The 16,672-nt window shown below is 35.6% G+C and overlaps 1 protein-coding gene across 1 annotated transcript in view; it reads right to left on the bottom strand.

Moving 5' to 3' along the window:
* Nucleotides 1-16,672, bottom strand: part of LOC145690557 (F-box/WD repeat-containing protein 4) — a 54,501-nt gene that overhangs the window by 8,832 nt on the left and 28,997 nt on the right. The window contains exon 7 of the mRNA XM_081765563.1: nucleotides 8,353-8,500. Within this exon, the coding sequence (XP_081621689.1) occupies nucleotides 8,353-8,500 (148 nt within the window). The remainder of the gene's footprint in view (nucleotides 1-8,352; nucleotides 8,501-16,672) is intronic.

The following is a 16,672-nucleotide window of genomic DNA, read 5'->3' as shown; positions in this document are numbered from 1 at the left end:
AAATTGGAGGGGAAAAGAACGTTGATCGTTCCTAGAAGTACTGTTCAACTTCCGTTGAATGTAGTTCGATTCCAAGGCTCATTATGTAGCTGATGATAATCTTAGCAAGTAGTTACTTTTTTTTTTTTTTTTTATTTTTTTTTTTACACCCTTCAATGGTAATCGAGTTCTTTGAAGTGTATTCGTCGAGACTGTAAAGTAATTATCGTGTCTGACAATTAATTATCGCATCTAAAAATAAGTTATCGAATCTGAAAGTTAATTATCGTGTCTAAACGTAAATTATCGAGTTCGAAAATTTATTATCGTGTTCCTGTTCGGATGCGCCATATTTGTAAAATTTGAAAAATGAAAAGAGAAAGATCCCGGTGGTGTTCGTTTGTAGCGCCAGATTTTTGTAATAATAAAAGTAAAAAAAAATTAGACAGCGGGTTTTGGGTTCACATTCCGTCTGTCACTATTTATTCCCTGTGCACCACCGTTACGGTCTCCGTTCCCCGAACTAAGATGGTTTGTGACTCGATAAGGATTGGTCTCACGGTTTGGAAATCCTATCTCCCCGCGGTGTCCCAGGGCTTTAGGGAAACAAGATCCCTCTAAAACCGTGTAAGCAAATGAAACTTGATATTATTCGCATACATATCCTGAATTCACATGCTGCAACGCTGAAAGAGAATTTCGCTCTAATGTTTGGTTTGTGTGGACGAACTAGACTGACTTTCACTTGGTTTCCAAATGGACTGAATGATAATAGTAGTAATAAGAATAAAACCAGAAAATAAACGAATGTTTAGAATTTAGAATTTAGTTGAAAATTCTGAAAATCAGTCTAATCCCCACTAGAATCGAGCAATGCTTATATTGCCTAATTTGCCTAACAGATCCTTCGGAAAACCAATGTTATGCTTAAGGTTAGGGATACAACTTGTTTATGAAAGAAAAAGCGTACGAATTTGATTAACAATGTAATAAAAGTTTTAATGAGCAAATGAAAACAATAACACAAAAATGTTTTCTAAAAAAAATTAAGCAAGCTGAAGGTTAATATTGAATTTTGGGTTTTCTGACAACAAAAGTTCAGAATAAGGCATAAGGCCTTAACAAAAAAAAATCAATTTAAGTAAATTACATTGAACTATGTAGTGAATGAATTGTTATCATTAACCTGATAATAATAAACAATCTGTGGAATTGATGTTTATAAACAGTGCTAGATGCAATCTTACATTGTTTACATTTTATATATATATATAGCTTTCCTGATTTACATAGATATCATACCAAACTGGTTAGATTACAATTTTGCATTTGAAAAATACCTAATTATTTGACATCGCATGCTAAGTATATATTTTACGTTGATTAGCTGATTTATTTTGACTATAACCTTTTTAATATTTACGAGATTAAGATATTACATAGCTAGACGGAATTTTGAATATAATAACCTATATTTTATTCGGGTGAAAACTAAGTATTGAAATGATTTAAAATGAGTTAAACTAGTTGAAGTAAGTGGAAATGAGTTGAAGTAACTTGAACTAAAATAAAATAAATTGAGAAACAAGTCATGACTTTGATTTGAGATTTGTGGGAAGTATGAAAGAAACATAGAATGATCCAAAGGAGTTAAATAAACCTACTGCCTGACTGCTAACCATTTCTAATTATTTAAATTAATAACTGAGAATGAGAATAAGTGCACTAAATATGCACTTTGACATTTACCTAACAAGCATACACTATCAAATACATAAAATCAATGAGCGTAGCATTACCATTTCGTTATGCATAAAGGCTACATATATATACTCATATTAACACAAGTAGAAAATTAATGGACACAAACATATATATATATATATATATATATATAAAATCATAAGTAAATACATGCATACACACATACAAATCAAATAACACATGAATGTAAATAATAAATGTCAAGACGTCTCTCGAGATTTCTTTAATCTGAATATATTGAGTTTTTCGTGATTTTTCTCTTTATCATTAATAGGATTGGTATACGGCCGGACATTTTCATGTATTCCTCTATGTTTGTTCGTCTAGTTTATGCGCATAAACGTCTGATCGCTCGATTGTTAGAGGATCAGACTGACGTAATAATTGCGGCTTTACTTAGCCTACTTCGTATTTTTCATCTGTATTCTACTTGACTGTACTAATGTCGGTTCCGCTTTATGTATGGATTACGTATCTCCAACCAAGAAAATGATTGATTGCGAGACTAGTCGCATATACATCATAGTTACTAATTAATCCTTTAGCTCTCTTACGTAACATACATTTGATGACTCATTACAATATTATTTATTAGAGTTTTACTAGTATATAGATCGAAATAGACTCATTTAGTACGTTCACTTCTATGCAAAATTACTTTACAAACACTATAATCTCTGGACAATTAAAGCAATGTCTTGAATATATTTTCTAGGAATATCTATTATGTCTTGTTCAAAATTATCTTAAAGTTCTCATATTACATGTACATAGCGCAGATGATGCATTTTTACTTCATACAAATTTCCATATGTTAAAGTAAATACTTCTTTCATCGTCAAAGGTCTACAACCTGTCATTCGATCTACTTTTAAATTAACTTTCTTTATATGTTATCAAAAAAAAAAAATCTAAGCGACAAATAGAGAAATGACCTAAACTACTATCTCCTTAATAAAAACAACGACATATTCACTAAAGTCACAGAATATATATATACATATAAGTATCATTGTAAAAAGTATCTCTATTTTTTTAATAAGCCTTGCTCAAAAAGAAAGAAAAAAAAAGAGTTCTAATTGTTTAGCAATTACAGTTCGAGTTGGAAAATCTTTTCTCCACGCGGTGTAAATACATTAACAGTTTTCAAATAGTTCCGACTTTATATCGCGAACGTCTTGCATTTTATTCAATGACGAAAATTTCCCTTTTGGAATCAACAAAAAATAATTTGGATGGGTCCTACCTTTCGCCGTACACACTGCTCTCACCACCAAGCTCACAACACACATACAGATGTCCCTGCGTTTACTGGCTTCCTTCTTTCGTGAGAAGTGTCCTGGATTCGGAGTTCCTCTCTTCGATTCCCGCTGCGTCCTCCTCTCAAACTGGAAGGGGCGTCGCTCTTGGGCGTCTCCTGATCCATCAAGGTGGGGCTTCTGTTGGTCCATTTCTGATAGGATGCACTCTCACTAAAAGCACTTTCAGACGTCACACTGCACCAACATCACTCTCGGTGTTAAAAGTGTAGTGTTACACGGATAAACAGTGTTTATTGTTTTTAAGCATTGTGTATAATACTTCAAAACTGATTATGTATGATTAAAACTAGTTCAAGTGCTTTCGGTGCGTATGTAGGTTATTCTAATTGTCTGTAATAGCTCGTGATTACGTTTATAAGTACGAAACTCTGTCACTCAAAAAAAATGTTTGTAGGCGTTTCGCGATCTATATATATATATGTATATTAGCAGCGTTACAAAGTTTATATATATATATGTTTATATATATAAATATATTTTGAAGAAGATCAATGTGTAGGTTACTATGCTAAGGAAAGATTGTAATTTCGTACACTCGGCTTCGGTAAGTTTAGCCGCACATTGTTATTGTGAACTTAACTTTTGATTATGAATGTAGTGTGTGTGTAAGTTCCGGGTATGTTTTTGTGTTGCGGTGGTACGCTGTTTCCCGGTGAAGAATTATTTTACGACTCCTTGGAGTTTTGAATTTTTAACCTGCCGAACTTTTTTGGATACGCCTCTAACGGTGTCTTCGATTTCGTCTCTGCTCTCTTATTCGTTAAGTCATTTTGGTGTCCTAAATTTTGATTCTCTTGGTCTCCGCCTAGTTACGGTGTTCTGGCGTCGTTTCTCTAACGTACGTGCTTCCTTCAAATTTCACATGTTATATCGAAAATTTTTATGAGAGTTGATTTGGCTCCTAGTCGTCTCGTGCATGGTTTTGGACCATTTCACAGTTCTATGTTAAAATTTTATCTTGGTTCTGAGTGGCGACATATGGTCTATGCTGTGATTTTGACAAATTCGCAGAGATTATATTTCTACTTGGATTCTATTCAACGTTTTAGGACTTTATTATTTTTCTCCATTTCACAAAAAGATGCTAAAAGCTGTTTTGTTCTTCTTTCTTGCGTTCACGCGGGGAACTCTGCTGTGTGTGGTTTTCTACGTGTGTGGCTTAGGCAGTGGTATTGAGAGACAATGGAAGGGTCTTTCAACTGTCCTCGCCGCACGGACAGGTATACAGAAAAAAATAAAACATGTTACTTCTCGGATAGTAAGGGAAAATAAAGAGAATGTTCTTTGGCTCTTTAAACAAACAAAAATGAAAATGAAAATGATATGCACTAATGTTCATAATTATACGCAAAATTGGGTTTAAAAGATTTATTTAAAAATTAAATAAAAATGGTAATGATGCAACTGTCACACCCTCTTCCCTGCACCGTTTCACTATTGCTGAGTGAATGGGCAGCGGAAAGATCACAAATGAAGTACACAGAAAACACTGTCATTTTTATCTTTATCGTTCCACGGATCGTGCTCAACTGATACTGTTATCAAGTACAGACTTCAGTATAGCCAACAATGTACAGGGATGTAACGGAGGTTAAATGCATCGTTCAAGTAGACCAGTGAAAATCGAACTTTTTTATCATGGGCTACCTTCTTTATTATACTGTATTGGTTTAAAAAAAAGTAGTTCGAGTTAAAAACAAGTTTGGTGCAATAGAAAGAATTCTGAAAAATAAAGAGACACGTATTTTTTAAATCTTGATAGGCCGTCTCGTTCAGCTCTATAGGTGTTTATTTTTTATGAATCGCAAATGCTGACGTCACCCGTGGGCTAGCGAGGAACTAACTCAATGTGAGTCAGCAACCACTCGCTTGTGCGCAGCTGATAAACCTTTAATAGTGCAGTGGATTTAATAAATTAATTTGGGTTCGTTAGCAGTCTTGCTATGTGTTGAATTCTTGTGGGACATTTTTATTAGCTGTTTTTCCTACACATTAGTATAAAAAATAGAGAGAATGATTACGTAGTGTTGTGCAAGCAGTGTTTCTTCCAGACATGTTTTTTTTGGGGGAGCCTGTATACCGGAGCTCTGGAAGTGCTGCCTCCCCGGAGGAGACCAAAATAGTACGTCTATTATAATAATAATAATAATAATAATAATAATAATAATAATAATAATAATAATAATAATAATAATAATAATAATAATAATAATAATAGAGTAGTACCGTGTACATATAATATGTGCCTCGCCGAATACTGTCCCCCGGAACATTTTTTTCGAAAAGAAGCACTGGTACGAAGTGAAAAGTACGTGTTAGTACAGCGCGTGCCGTGTCTGTGAAGTGAGGTAAAAATGCCTAGCTGTGTTTTCGGTTGTAATTCACGTGCGATTAAAGCTGAGGGACATAAAACATCGTTTTTTTACGTTTCCAAGTCGTGAGAAATCACCAGATCGATATAAATCATGGCTTAAGAAAATCAGTAGGAAACAAATTGTGCCAAATAAAAACACTCGTGTTTGTTCCAAACATCTTGAAGAGTTCTACTTCGAACAGTTATGTTTATTGAAAGAAAAGCTAATGCTAGGAGAATCATTTACACACAAACTTAAGAAAGAACACTGTTCCAACTACATTATTGAAAGAATTAGAATTCGAGCCATTGAACAAGCACCGATGCATGTCCAATTACCAACATAAAAAAACGTATAAGACGCAATTGCTGGTTGTAAAGAGGAGGCATTAGAGAGTAATAGCGACAGTATCACTCGATTCTGAAGGTACTGTTTTAGAAATAAATGTAAATACAACTGCCATACAGTGTGAATTGGGAGTGAAATATACTGGCTTGTAGAAAGAATCAGTGACGCTGACAGTGTTCCTCAGGACATTAGTTCATCATTTAATTTTTGAGTCTTAAGTGACAATGATGATGAAACGGGTAACGAGAGTTGTTCCGCACAGAGCGATGCGAATAAAACAAATGTAACCGACAACGTATTTTCCGTATTCTGGCAAACTTTACATACGTTATTTCATTTTTGCCACATATGCCACGCTTCTGTACATACCTTAAAGTATAAAATTATAGGGACATCATTAAAAATTGCAACAAAACGTGAAAATGAACATACTTAAGTTTGGGAATCGGAACCATGATTAAAGGAAAGGTACTTAGGTGTTGTAGCAATCTCGTCCACCAACTATTTAAATGGTACTGGTTTCGAAATTTTAGTTCGTTTGGGAAACGCTGAACTTATGCTTTGTAGGAAAAACTACGTTTTATAATATAAAAACTTTTGTGCAGCCCACCATCAGATATTATTTTCTACACGCAGATGACATTTCTAGGTCTTTGCAATCAGATCTGGAAAAGGAAATCGAACTTTAGAACGTGCCACCGCACCACTCATAAATGAAATGCTTGGCACTGTGTATGGAAGCCTGTTCTCGCAGCTTGACTACGGATGACGTCATCACAAAATCGTTTTTCCTCTGTTACTCGCTAATAACTGAACGTATCACAATCAAACAAACACCATTCCTTTTAGAATTTTCAACTCTACAAATTGAAATAATTTGTAAAAATGCAAAACTGGCATTCTCTACTTTCTATACTTAATTTGAGAGCACCTATTTGCACAACACGGGATATGCTCGGAAACCAAGACCTGTACCAGTGTAAAAGCCTGTCGCTCTGTACAGGGTTCCTACTGAATTCAACAGAATTCCATCTATCATAGATATCTTTACTCCTAACAGAATATTTCGATCTGCATTGTGCAAAATTCAGTTTTAATTATTTGTTAATGTTCTACTATCTTTTTGCTATTACTGATGTTACATGCTTTAATGTAAAATTTCAAATATGCTGTAGTAGGAATTATCCATAAAAATAAAACATATTTTAAAAATATGTATATATTGATAGCAGTGACTGAACAAAAACTTCAGATCCAAATTGAAAGTGACTATGTTTGTAACTCTTAAACTCTTGAACTACCCGACTGATCTCGATTAAACTTTCAACACAGATAAGGTTCGGACCTGGGATGTTTTCATCATTTTACTTTGACGGTACAATGTTGGGGAGGAAAGGGGAGACATATATGTATAATAATAATAATAATAATTATAATAATAATAAAAATAAAAGAGACTATCTTTGTGGCTTCATCACGCTTAAACCACCGAACCGATCTTAAACAAATTATCAACATAGATGTGGTTCGGACCTGGGTTGGTTTTTATCATATCCCTTTGACGGTACAACTTAGGGTAGGAGGAGGGGAGGGGATAGATATATAAAAATAAATAAAACTTAATAACTCTTGAACCACCCAAACGATCTCGATGAAAGTTTCAACCTACATGACATTTGGGCCTGGGATAATTTTTATCATACCGTGCCCCGTAACATGGGGATGGAGGAGGGATATATAAAAATAATCGAAAATGAGCAATATCAAAGAGCACTTTAGTAATAGTAAAAACAGAACATATTACTACTATTTTTCCTTAATTTAACCCAGCGAAATCGGGGTGCGTCTTAGATTCGAGGACGTCTTAAATTCGAGTAATTAACGAGAAATTCTTAATTAAAGATATTCAGACAACAATAGTGTCCTGCGCTTGCGCAGGACATGCGAGTTTGCTAGTTTCATTAACAAGTTATATTTCTTGCACTATCAACGGACAGTGTTTATAAAGTAATTCCACCTTAAAGCAACTTTTCTAGTAAATAAGGTCAGAACTTAACACGCTGAAATCGTCCAGTAAAAAACTTACAGACGCTATCAAGGAATCAGTGTATTTAAAATCTGACAATTTCAGTCTTTACGTAAATTAAAATAACGAAAGAATAAAGAAAAGGCTGGGAAAAATGAAAGCCTGTCGCAAACTAATTTCTATGAAGTTACATGAAATTAAATCTGGATCAAGCGTATTAATGGAATAATTGCTTCTCTATCATTCGGAGGCTTTCATTCCAGAAATACACTCATACCTTTCTATTTATAAACTTACATACAGGATTTTTTTTTTAATAATCAGTATTTTCCCCTTTGCAAGAACAGAAAGAGTTAAAACAAAAAAAAGTATTAATAGAATCTTCATAAAGTGAATCTGAGTGAGTGAAGTAAATCTTCGTGAAAAACAAAGCAAAGGCACAACGTAAAAGATCAAAACAAACGTAAATAAAAAATCTATAACACTTTCCTTTCAGCAATTTGAATCCAGAATGAGAAAACTAAAATAACATACTAGATAGTATTATTTATGTACTTACCTGGACACTACTTTTCATTCTCTTGTCCCATAACTGAACTCTCCCATGTTGAGATGTACCACACAAAACGGTGTACATATTATCAGTCGCAAGGCAATACACCACAGAATCATGAGGATCCTCCCACGAAGCCATACACTGACTGGTTCTACAAATAATTTTTTACAGTAAACAAAAAGTATTAATTTTACTATTTTAAATATATTTATATTAATAATAATTGTAATACAATAACTTAATAACTAATATAATGAATATTAACTCAAAGCATGTACTGGCGCATATTATAACATTAAAAAGAAAAGATATTTACTCACCTACTACGTCCAATAATTATGTTAACCTGATAATGGTTTCGGTTGGTGTTGCTGCCTCCGAAAAATCTTCCGAGCGTAGAAACTTGGACCTCCCCCTCCTACATTTTAGTGTATTCATATTCATTCCAAATTATTGTTTCCTATCCTGTAGAGTACGAAGTTCTGATTGCACTTTATGAATTCAGAAAGAACTGGAATACTGAATTCTGTATATTCAAATATCTATTTACAAAACAGAATTGTTGTTAGAACTTAACTACCGCGGGATGTGATAAAATATACATAGCAGAGTGTGAAGTGGCTATTCAAGTATACACAACATGGCGCCATAGATAGTTTTACCTACAAATGTGGCTTCTAAATTTAAGTTTGTATAGAATTCCATTTTCGGAGATCACAGTGATAATATGGTGTCAGATCTTTGTAGTCTACAGGAATATTTATAAGGTATGATCAAACAATATACAATGGATGGGGATACATTAAAGACGTAGTAGGACGACTTTTAATCAGATGAAGGCAACAGTAGTTGTAAAACTGTTACCAGCTTAACATAATTATTGAAATCATTCGGTGAAGCAACAGGGTTTCTTATTTTAATGTGAACCAACACTTGTTTTTGTTAAGTATTATTTTAGTCATATTCAAAGGTATTACAAGAAAGCACACAGAGATCACGGTGGCTCACTAGCAAGATGCTCGTCTCTGGTGCGTGGGATCCCTAGTTCGTTCCTGGACCATATGAGTTTGAGACAGGGTTTGAAAAAACCCGGGTTTTTCTGAAAAAGCCCAACCCACCTGGGTCCATATGGGTTTTTTCGGGTATTTTCGGGTTTTATTGGGTTTTTTCGGGTTTAATTGGGTTTTATCAAAATTTTCAATGTCTTTGGGGTAAAAGTGTTAAAATGTGATTTATATTTCAAGATTATCATTGTCACAACTTGCAACAATTTTCTATTCATTGCTTTTTTGAAAAAAATGGCAGCCATTTTGAAATTTTACGTTGGATCATCGCCAAAATATATACAGCTAATTTAGAGTATCTCGTGCTTCTACTCTAAAAATTTCGACTTAACAGACCGAAAATTGCGCTTTGTAGCGTGCATACCCGCTATTTTTAAAAAAATAGTCACCATTTTGAAATTTTACGTTGGTATGCCGCCAAAATCTATACAGAAAATTTAGTGTGTCTCGTGCTTGTTCTCTGAAAATTTACATTTAAAAGACCGGAAGTGATTCCCTTTAGTTTGTGTGGTACAAGCAGACGAACGAACAAATGCAGATTGAATCATCCCAGAAGCCTCATTGACATTTGCCAAATATGAACACCAAATATATTAATTTAACAGCGTAAAATAAATATTTTTTATTGTTGAAGTTCACTTTCGATACCTGGTGAGTTCAATTACGGGAATTTCCCGAGCACTTGTTGCAAGAGGGATCTTTCCAGAAAATTAATTTAAGACCATTAAAAAGATATAATTCATATTTTATAAAATAAACTAGCTTTTGGCTAGCTGGGGGTTCTGCCCCCAGACCCGAGTTTTCTCGGCCTACGGCCCCGCATTTCTTATCAAACGCCCTTTGAATCAACAGGATTTTCATGAAATTGCTCTTCATATTTCCTGAATCTGCCCACCCGGGGCCATCGCCCCCTCCCCACACACTGTCTTTGCTCGGCCTCGCATCTCTTGACCCACAATTCTATCATTTCTTTTCCTATTTCAACTATTTAAAAGATAAAATTTTGTATCCCAAGAAAACGCCCATTTAAATAACAAGGGAATTTCTTCATCACCCTTTAGACCCCTAAAAATATTTTGAAATATTCACTTTTGGCTATTTTCCTGTCGGTTAGTCCTGGAATGCTATAATCATGTCAAATTTAATCATTGTAGCCCTACAGGAAGTGCTCAATTTATGTCAGCTCATGTAGTTTTATATATAGTTAGGATGTTTCAGAATGTCTTAAATGAAATTAAATATCTTCCAGCATAAAATAAATAGTTTTATTGTTGAAGTATTCAGTTCCGATGATTTGTGGGGGGCCGCGGTGGCTCAGTAATAGAGCGTTCACCTCTGGTACATGGGGTCCAGGGTTCAAACCCTGCTCCCGCCAAGTGAACTTTGTAGTGGACAAACACCGTGTGCGTGGGTTTTCTCTCCACTATCTTCATTTCACCATTTCATTCATTTCTCATCATAACCGTCTCCTTTAGCCTAACCGGCATAACCGTGGGACGTAAAGCTCACAGATTTCATTTCATTTCATTTTTCCGATGCTTTGTGCGTTCAATTGGTGGAATTTCCCGAGAACTTCTACCTACAAATAATTGCACCTCTATTTGAAGAGTACCTACAAATAACTGCACTAAACTGTAGTTGTTCGAAAACTAAATTTTAGTGAAGAATACTTGTGTTACCATCAAAGGTAAGAAATAATACTAATAGTTTTACTAATGCACTACATGTTTACTGGTAGTACCGGCATCTATGGCTTTAAACGCGTCAAACGTATGAGGGACAACGTCCCTCGGTGTCGCCAAGCTGTTGAGCACACTATTCACCGAAAGTATTTTCTAAAATATAAAATTGCATTTTTTTTCCCTTCAAATGGGCTATAAGCATAATCCATACATTAATTTGTTACTTAATTATCTCAAGCTAAGGTAAGTTTTTTTTTCTTTTATTCATTCAGTGCATTCAGAACTTTATGAAGGTCTTATGTTGAATGTTGTATACCTTAACGGGAAAGTATTTAATTCGCCCAAGGAAAGTCCAAAATCTGATAAAAATCACTTTCAATGTGATCACCTTGGTTGTATCAATAATATATTAACAAAAAGCTCAAAAACCCATGTGGGTTTTAAGGTGGGTTTTTTCAGGTGGGTCCAACCCGAAAAAACCCGGTGGGTTTTTTCGGGCTGGGCCCACTTGGGCAAACCCTGGTTTGAGATGGACATTGTTCGTAAGTTTTCTCGGAGTTCTATTTCCTCTCATATTCTCATTCCACTAATTGTTTCATAATCAATCACTTTCATTAATCATCCATTTCATTACACCTATAGGGTACAATCATGGGACATAAAACTATAAATTTTATTTCGTACTAACATCAATTACCCGCTTCGCTGGGTTAAATTAAAAAAAAAAAAAAAAAAAATAGTAATATGTTTCGTTAGCCAGTCACTTTTAACTATTACTAAGCGCTCCTTGATATTGGTCATTTTCGATGATTTTTATATATTCCCTCTCCTCCTCATGTTGCGGGTCACGGCATCGGAAGTGTCATTGTTCATGTCAGCGACCCCGAAAAGTATGATATATATATATATATATATATATATATATATATATATATATATAAAATTCGGGTGCTCCAAAATTTCGAAAATTTGAAATTTTACCGTGGCACCCCTAAATTTGTTCCCCCTTACGAATAAATAATACATGCAAAATTTCAAATCAATAGTTCAATATTTAGAGTTTGCGCAATCGACAAAATTAGTGCTTTATTGTCGCTATGTTGACAATGGGATACATTCTGGTTTTGTGCATTTATTCTCCTGAATCCAGTTCATGTAATTATTTATTACAAATCAACTATGCCATTATAGGAGATATTATTCCAACAACGATCAACAAAGGCTGTCTTTCCATTCCCTTTGGTGCATCCATTGCATTTTGTATTTATCATGCCATTAGAAACAATGTTAACTTTACAAATTTTAAACAATATTCACCGCAATGACGAATTTGTTAGTGAGACATTTGGTGATCATTTGCAGCACCCGGAGCTATTCACCATGCCAAGTGGATGGCAAAGGAACTTTTCGCATTCAAAATATGGCTTTTTAGAGGCCACTTCATCCTTACTCATCAGAAGAAAAAGTGGTTGATTACTTTGGGCACTTTCCTTGATAAAATTTATGTGAAATCGTGTTTCTTATCACCAGATGCAGCATCTGCTCCAACAAATGATCTCGAGTTCCTGAAAATCATTCTTAAATATAAAACAGAAAATTCAGCTGTTTACAAAACCCAGGGAAAAAATGTGGTGATCTCTGGTACTTGAGCGAAGAACTCATTGGACGGCGTTCTTCGACGACGAAGCAAAAAATGGTAAAAAGACACAGATACGAGTAATGATGTGCCTGCAAAAGGCCTGCACATACCTTGAAATGCTCTTGTTTCACTACAGGATGCCAAGATCGAGATTTTTTTTTTTTTTAAACGTCTGTGTACTCGAGCAAAATTTCTTGCACAAGATACGGAGACATGTAAATCCAACACTGACTACTTACCTGGATATGAAGTATAAAGGTAACCAAGAAAGTTCTGTCGCTATCTCGCCCACCACTTTCGAACATCGATATGACACCTAAGACGTATCTGGAAGATCAAAAATAGTCACCATCAGCATCGATGACCTTCTGCCAATGTTCTGGAAAGCAATGAATTCCCTCGCGGTAGAACTTGCGGGCTGTGAAGCGAGGAAAGTATCAAGTGCATTTTGCACCTCTGCTAAGGATTTGAAATTTCGTCCTCTAAAGTGATTGTCCAAGGAATGGAACAGGTGATAATAAGACGGTGCAATGTCCGGGGAGTATGGCGAATGCAATAGTGTTTCCCATCCAAGGCGTAGAGTTGTGTTCCGGTTCATCCTAGCCACGTGGGACTTAGCGTTGTCCTGTAACAGGAGGACTCGCTTGCCATTCAGTAGTACTAGCTCCAGAGTATTGGGTTTTTCTTGAACACTTCTCAACTGCTGACAGTATACAGTTGTATTGATGCTCTGACCAGCTGGTAGCAATTCCCGATGCACGATGCCGCGAGCAGTACACCAAACACACAGGAGGATTTTCGTCTGGTGCAGTGCTGGTTTAGGCTGTTTTGGATCCGGCTCATCGGATGCTAATCAATGACGACGGCGCCGCGGAGCTTCGTATAGAACCCATTTCTCATCACACGTCAACACCCTGTCCAGAAAGGGCTCCTTCCTCAGACGAGACAGCAAAGAAACACAGGTGTCTGCTCGCGTTGCTTTCTGGCCCGGAGTCAAATCATATGGGAATTATCGATCCAACTTGTAGTGCCTCCTAAGTGATGCCGAATGATTTCTCCACTCCCAGTTCCTCACATACCTGGCCACTGTTTGCCTCTAATTGCTGCCTGAAGATCTTAATTTTGTGCATGTGTTGGTCTTCCGGCACGTGGTGCATCTTCGAGTGTGTCGTCACAGTCCTTAAACTTGTTAAACCACCGCTGCACTGTTCACGTAGTCACGACCCCCTCATCAAAGGCCTGGCATTTCTTCCGCCCCGCTACAGCCCGTTTGTCTAAAAGTTTGAACTCGTACATCATACACGACCTTGTGACGCTCTGTGAAGGTCCCATGTTAACTCTATTCTTAGCACGTTTACGATGTAATTGAACCGCAACCAGGTATTATGTTGGATATACTCACACCAATAACTGACCTTCGCCTTACTATCTCCATACGCATTCAACTGACGGTGTAAAGGCCAATGGAACACAGACTTTCATAAAAAGCGACAGAACTTTCTTGGTTACTTTTTAAGTTAAAGACCACGCAAAACGTGAAGTTGGCCTCATACAAAAGTATAACGGTATTATGACAAAGGACGAGGAAAAGAAACAGTACCTATTTCTAGTTGTTGTGGAACATAGGAATCAATATTCATACTGTTCAAGGAATATCTTATCTAAGTAAACTAAACATGTAAAAGTGAAGTGTAAAATAGAGTAAGCAAATAAACTTAACAAAGTTTTAATAATGCAAATAGAATCAGCAATAATTCGCTTTTATGTATAATTGTGTAATATGTATATAATAATGTGTATATACCTATAGTATTCAAAATTTCAATCGGCTTGCGCAATCATTAAAAATTGTTCTAAAATTTAAAAGTTTACCAGTGTATCTATTTTCAGTCGTGTAATAAATATTAGGGGTATCGCAGGTGAAATTCCAAAAAAGTATTTTTCCCTAATTTTTTAACTCTCCCCTCCCACAATTTTTGCGTGGATGAATTTTGATTTAAATAGCATCAGAAGTGTCACTGTTCATCTCAGCGACCTCAAAAACTATAGATTCGACACTAATATCGGTCATTTTCGATCATTTGTAAATGTCTTTCCCCTCCTTTAAGTTACATCGTCAAAGTGATATGACAAAAATAATCTCATGTTCAAACTTCATCTAGGTTGAAAATTGATTGAGATCGGTCCGGTAGTTCAAGAGTTATTAAGTTTGATATATATATATATATATATATATATATATATATATATATCCCCCTCCTACCACCTCCCCTAAGTTCTATTATCAAAGTGAATAGATAAATATCATCCCAGGCCCGAACCTCATCTATGTTGAAAATTTGATCGAGATCGGTTCGGTGGTTCAAGAGTTATTAAGTTTTATTTAATTTTATATATCTGTCCCCTCCCATCCATCTCCCCGAAGGTCTACCGTTAAAGTGATATGATAAAAACCACCCCAGGCCTGAACTTCATCCATATTGAAAATTTGATAAAGATCGGTCCTGTAGTAAAAGCGTGATGAAGTCACAAAGATGGTCACTTTTATTTTTATTCTTTTTACATATATCTCCCCCTTCCCTAGGTTCCACCGTAAAAGTGAAATAACGAAAACATCCCAGGCCCGAACCTTATCTATGCTGAAAGTTTGATCAAGATAGGTCTTTGTAAAAAAATTTATTCTCAATTAATTTCGAAATGAAAAAGCGTGTATCCTGTTGCCCGGACAGAATGCTTCATTTAGCACGTTAATAGAATATAAAAAGGGGGGGGGGGAGGGGGGGGCAGGGGGGGGGGGGTCTTCTTGCGATGTAGCCGAGTACGTAGTTGTTCGAAAGAAGGGGAAAAAGGAGTGAAATGAAATGAAATCTTTACGTTTTACGTTCCAGAGTAATGCCAGCTAGGCTAATGGAAACGGTGATAATGAGAAATGGATCAAATGGTGGAATGAAGGTGGGGGAAAACAGGAGAACCTCAACAAAATCCATGCATACGGTGTTTGTCCACCACGAAGCCCACTTGGAGCGAGCTGGGATCGAACTAGGGACTCCATGCACCAGAGGCCACTACCACTGAGCCACCGCGGCCTTAAGGGGTAAAAAAGAGACTGAATTTCCATGTAAGAATGAAAGTATTAATTCTAATGTTATTTCCATTAAAATAGCGTAATTGAACAAAGCAAAATTAGTTATCAGAAGTCCAGAAACAAATTATAAATGACAAGCAGTGGAAAGTCTGAAGGGGAAATTATAAAGTGCTGTCCATTGCCGAGGATTATAGAGTTCATAGGTTACTGCTAATTAGCTGTTCGCTCTGAAATATCAATACAATATGTTAATACAAGCTGAGATACCATGGCAAACTGCAGGAACAAACTAAAAGGAAACATTATTTTGATACACGTTATGATTAATTAACATATATGATTTAATATTTATCTGCTATAGGTTGGAGTTATTAATTCTGTTTAAAGATTAATTTATGCTCATAAAAAAATAATGACACAAGCGATGAAACACTGTTAATATTTCTAATCTTAACGGGAAGATAAAAAACATTGGCAGTTTAGAATATTGAAATATAATATCCAAATGAAACTATGTTAATGATTATTTAACATTATTACTGAAGTAAGAGATAAAAGGTGAAAATTCCGAAATCTTACAATAGGTGGTGCCACTCGTCAAGGGCACTCTTTAAGTATACTAATGATTTCAACCACTAGGATGATCTGGCACTGCCTTTTAGAAAACCACCTCTACCAAATATTAACTTAACTTAGGGCCACCCAATAGGGGCTGTAGATGGAGCTAAATAGGTGAAATTATTGGTCAGTAGGAGCACAATGGAAGCTGATTAATTATAACTATCATTTAATTGTGATGAAAAACCAATAATAACAAAGTAAGTGGCACAAGGGGTGCGTACAGCCCCAGAAA

This window comes from Thermobia domestica, chromosome 1, assembly GCF_964235325.1.
Source record: "Thermobia domestica chromosome 1, izTheDome1.hap1.1, whole genome shotgun sequence".
Classification (NCBI taxonomy): Eukaryota; Metazoa; Arthropoda; class Insecta; order Zygentoma; family Lepismatidae; genus Thermobia; species Thermobia domestica.
The sequence above is the reverse complement of the archived record's forward strand: the minus strand, read 5'-3'. Positions and strand labels throughout refer to the sequence as shown.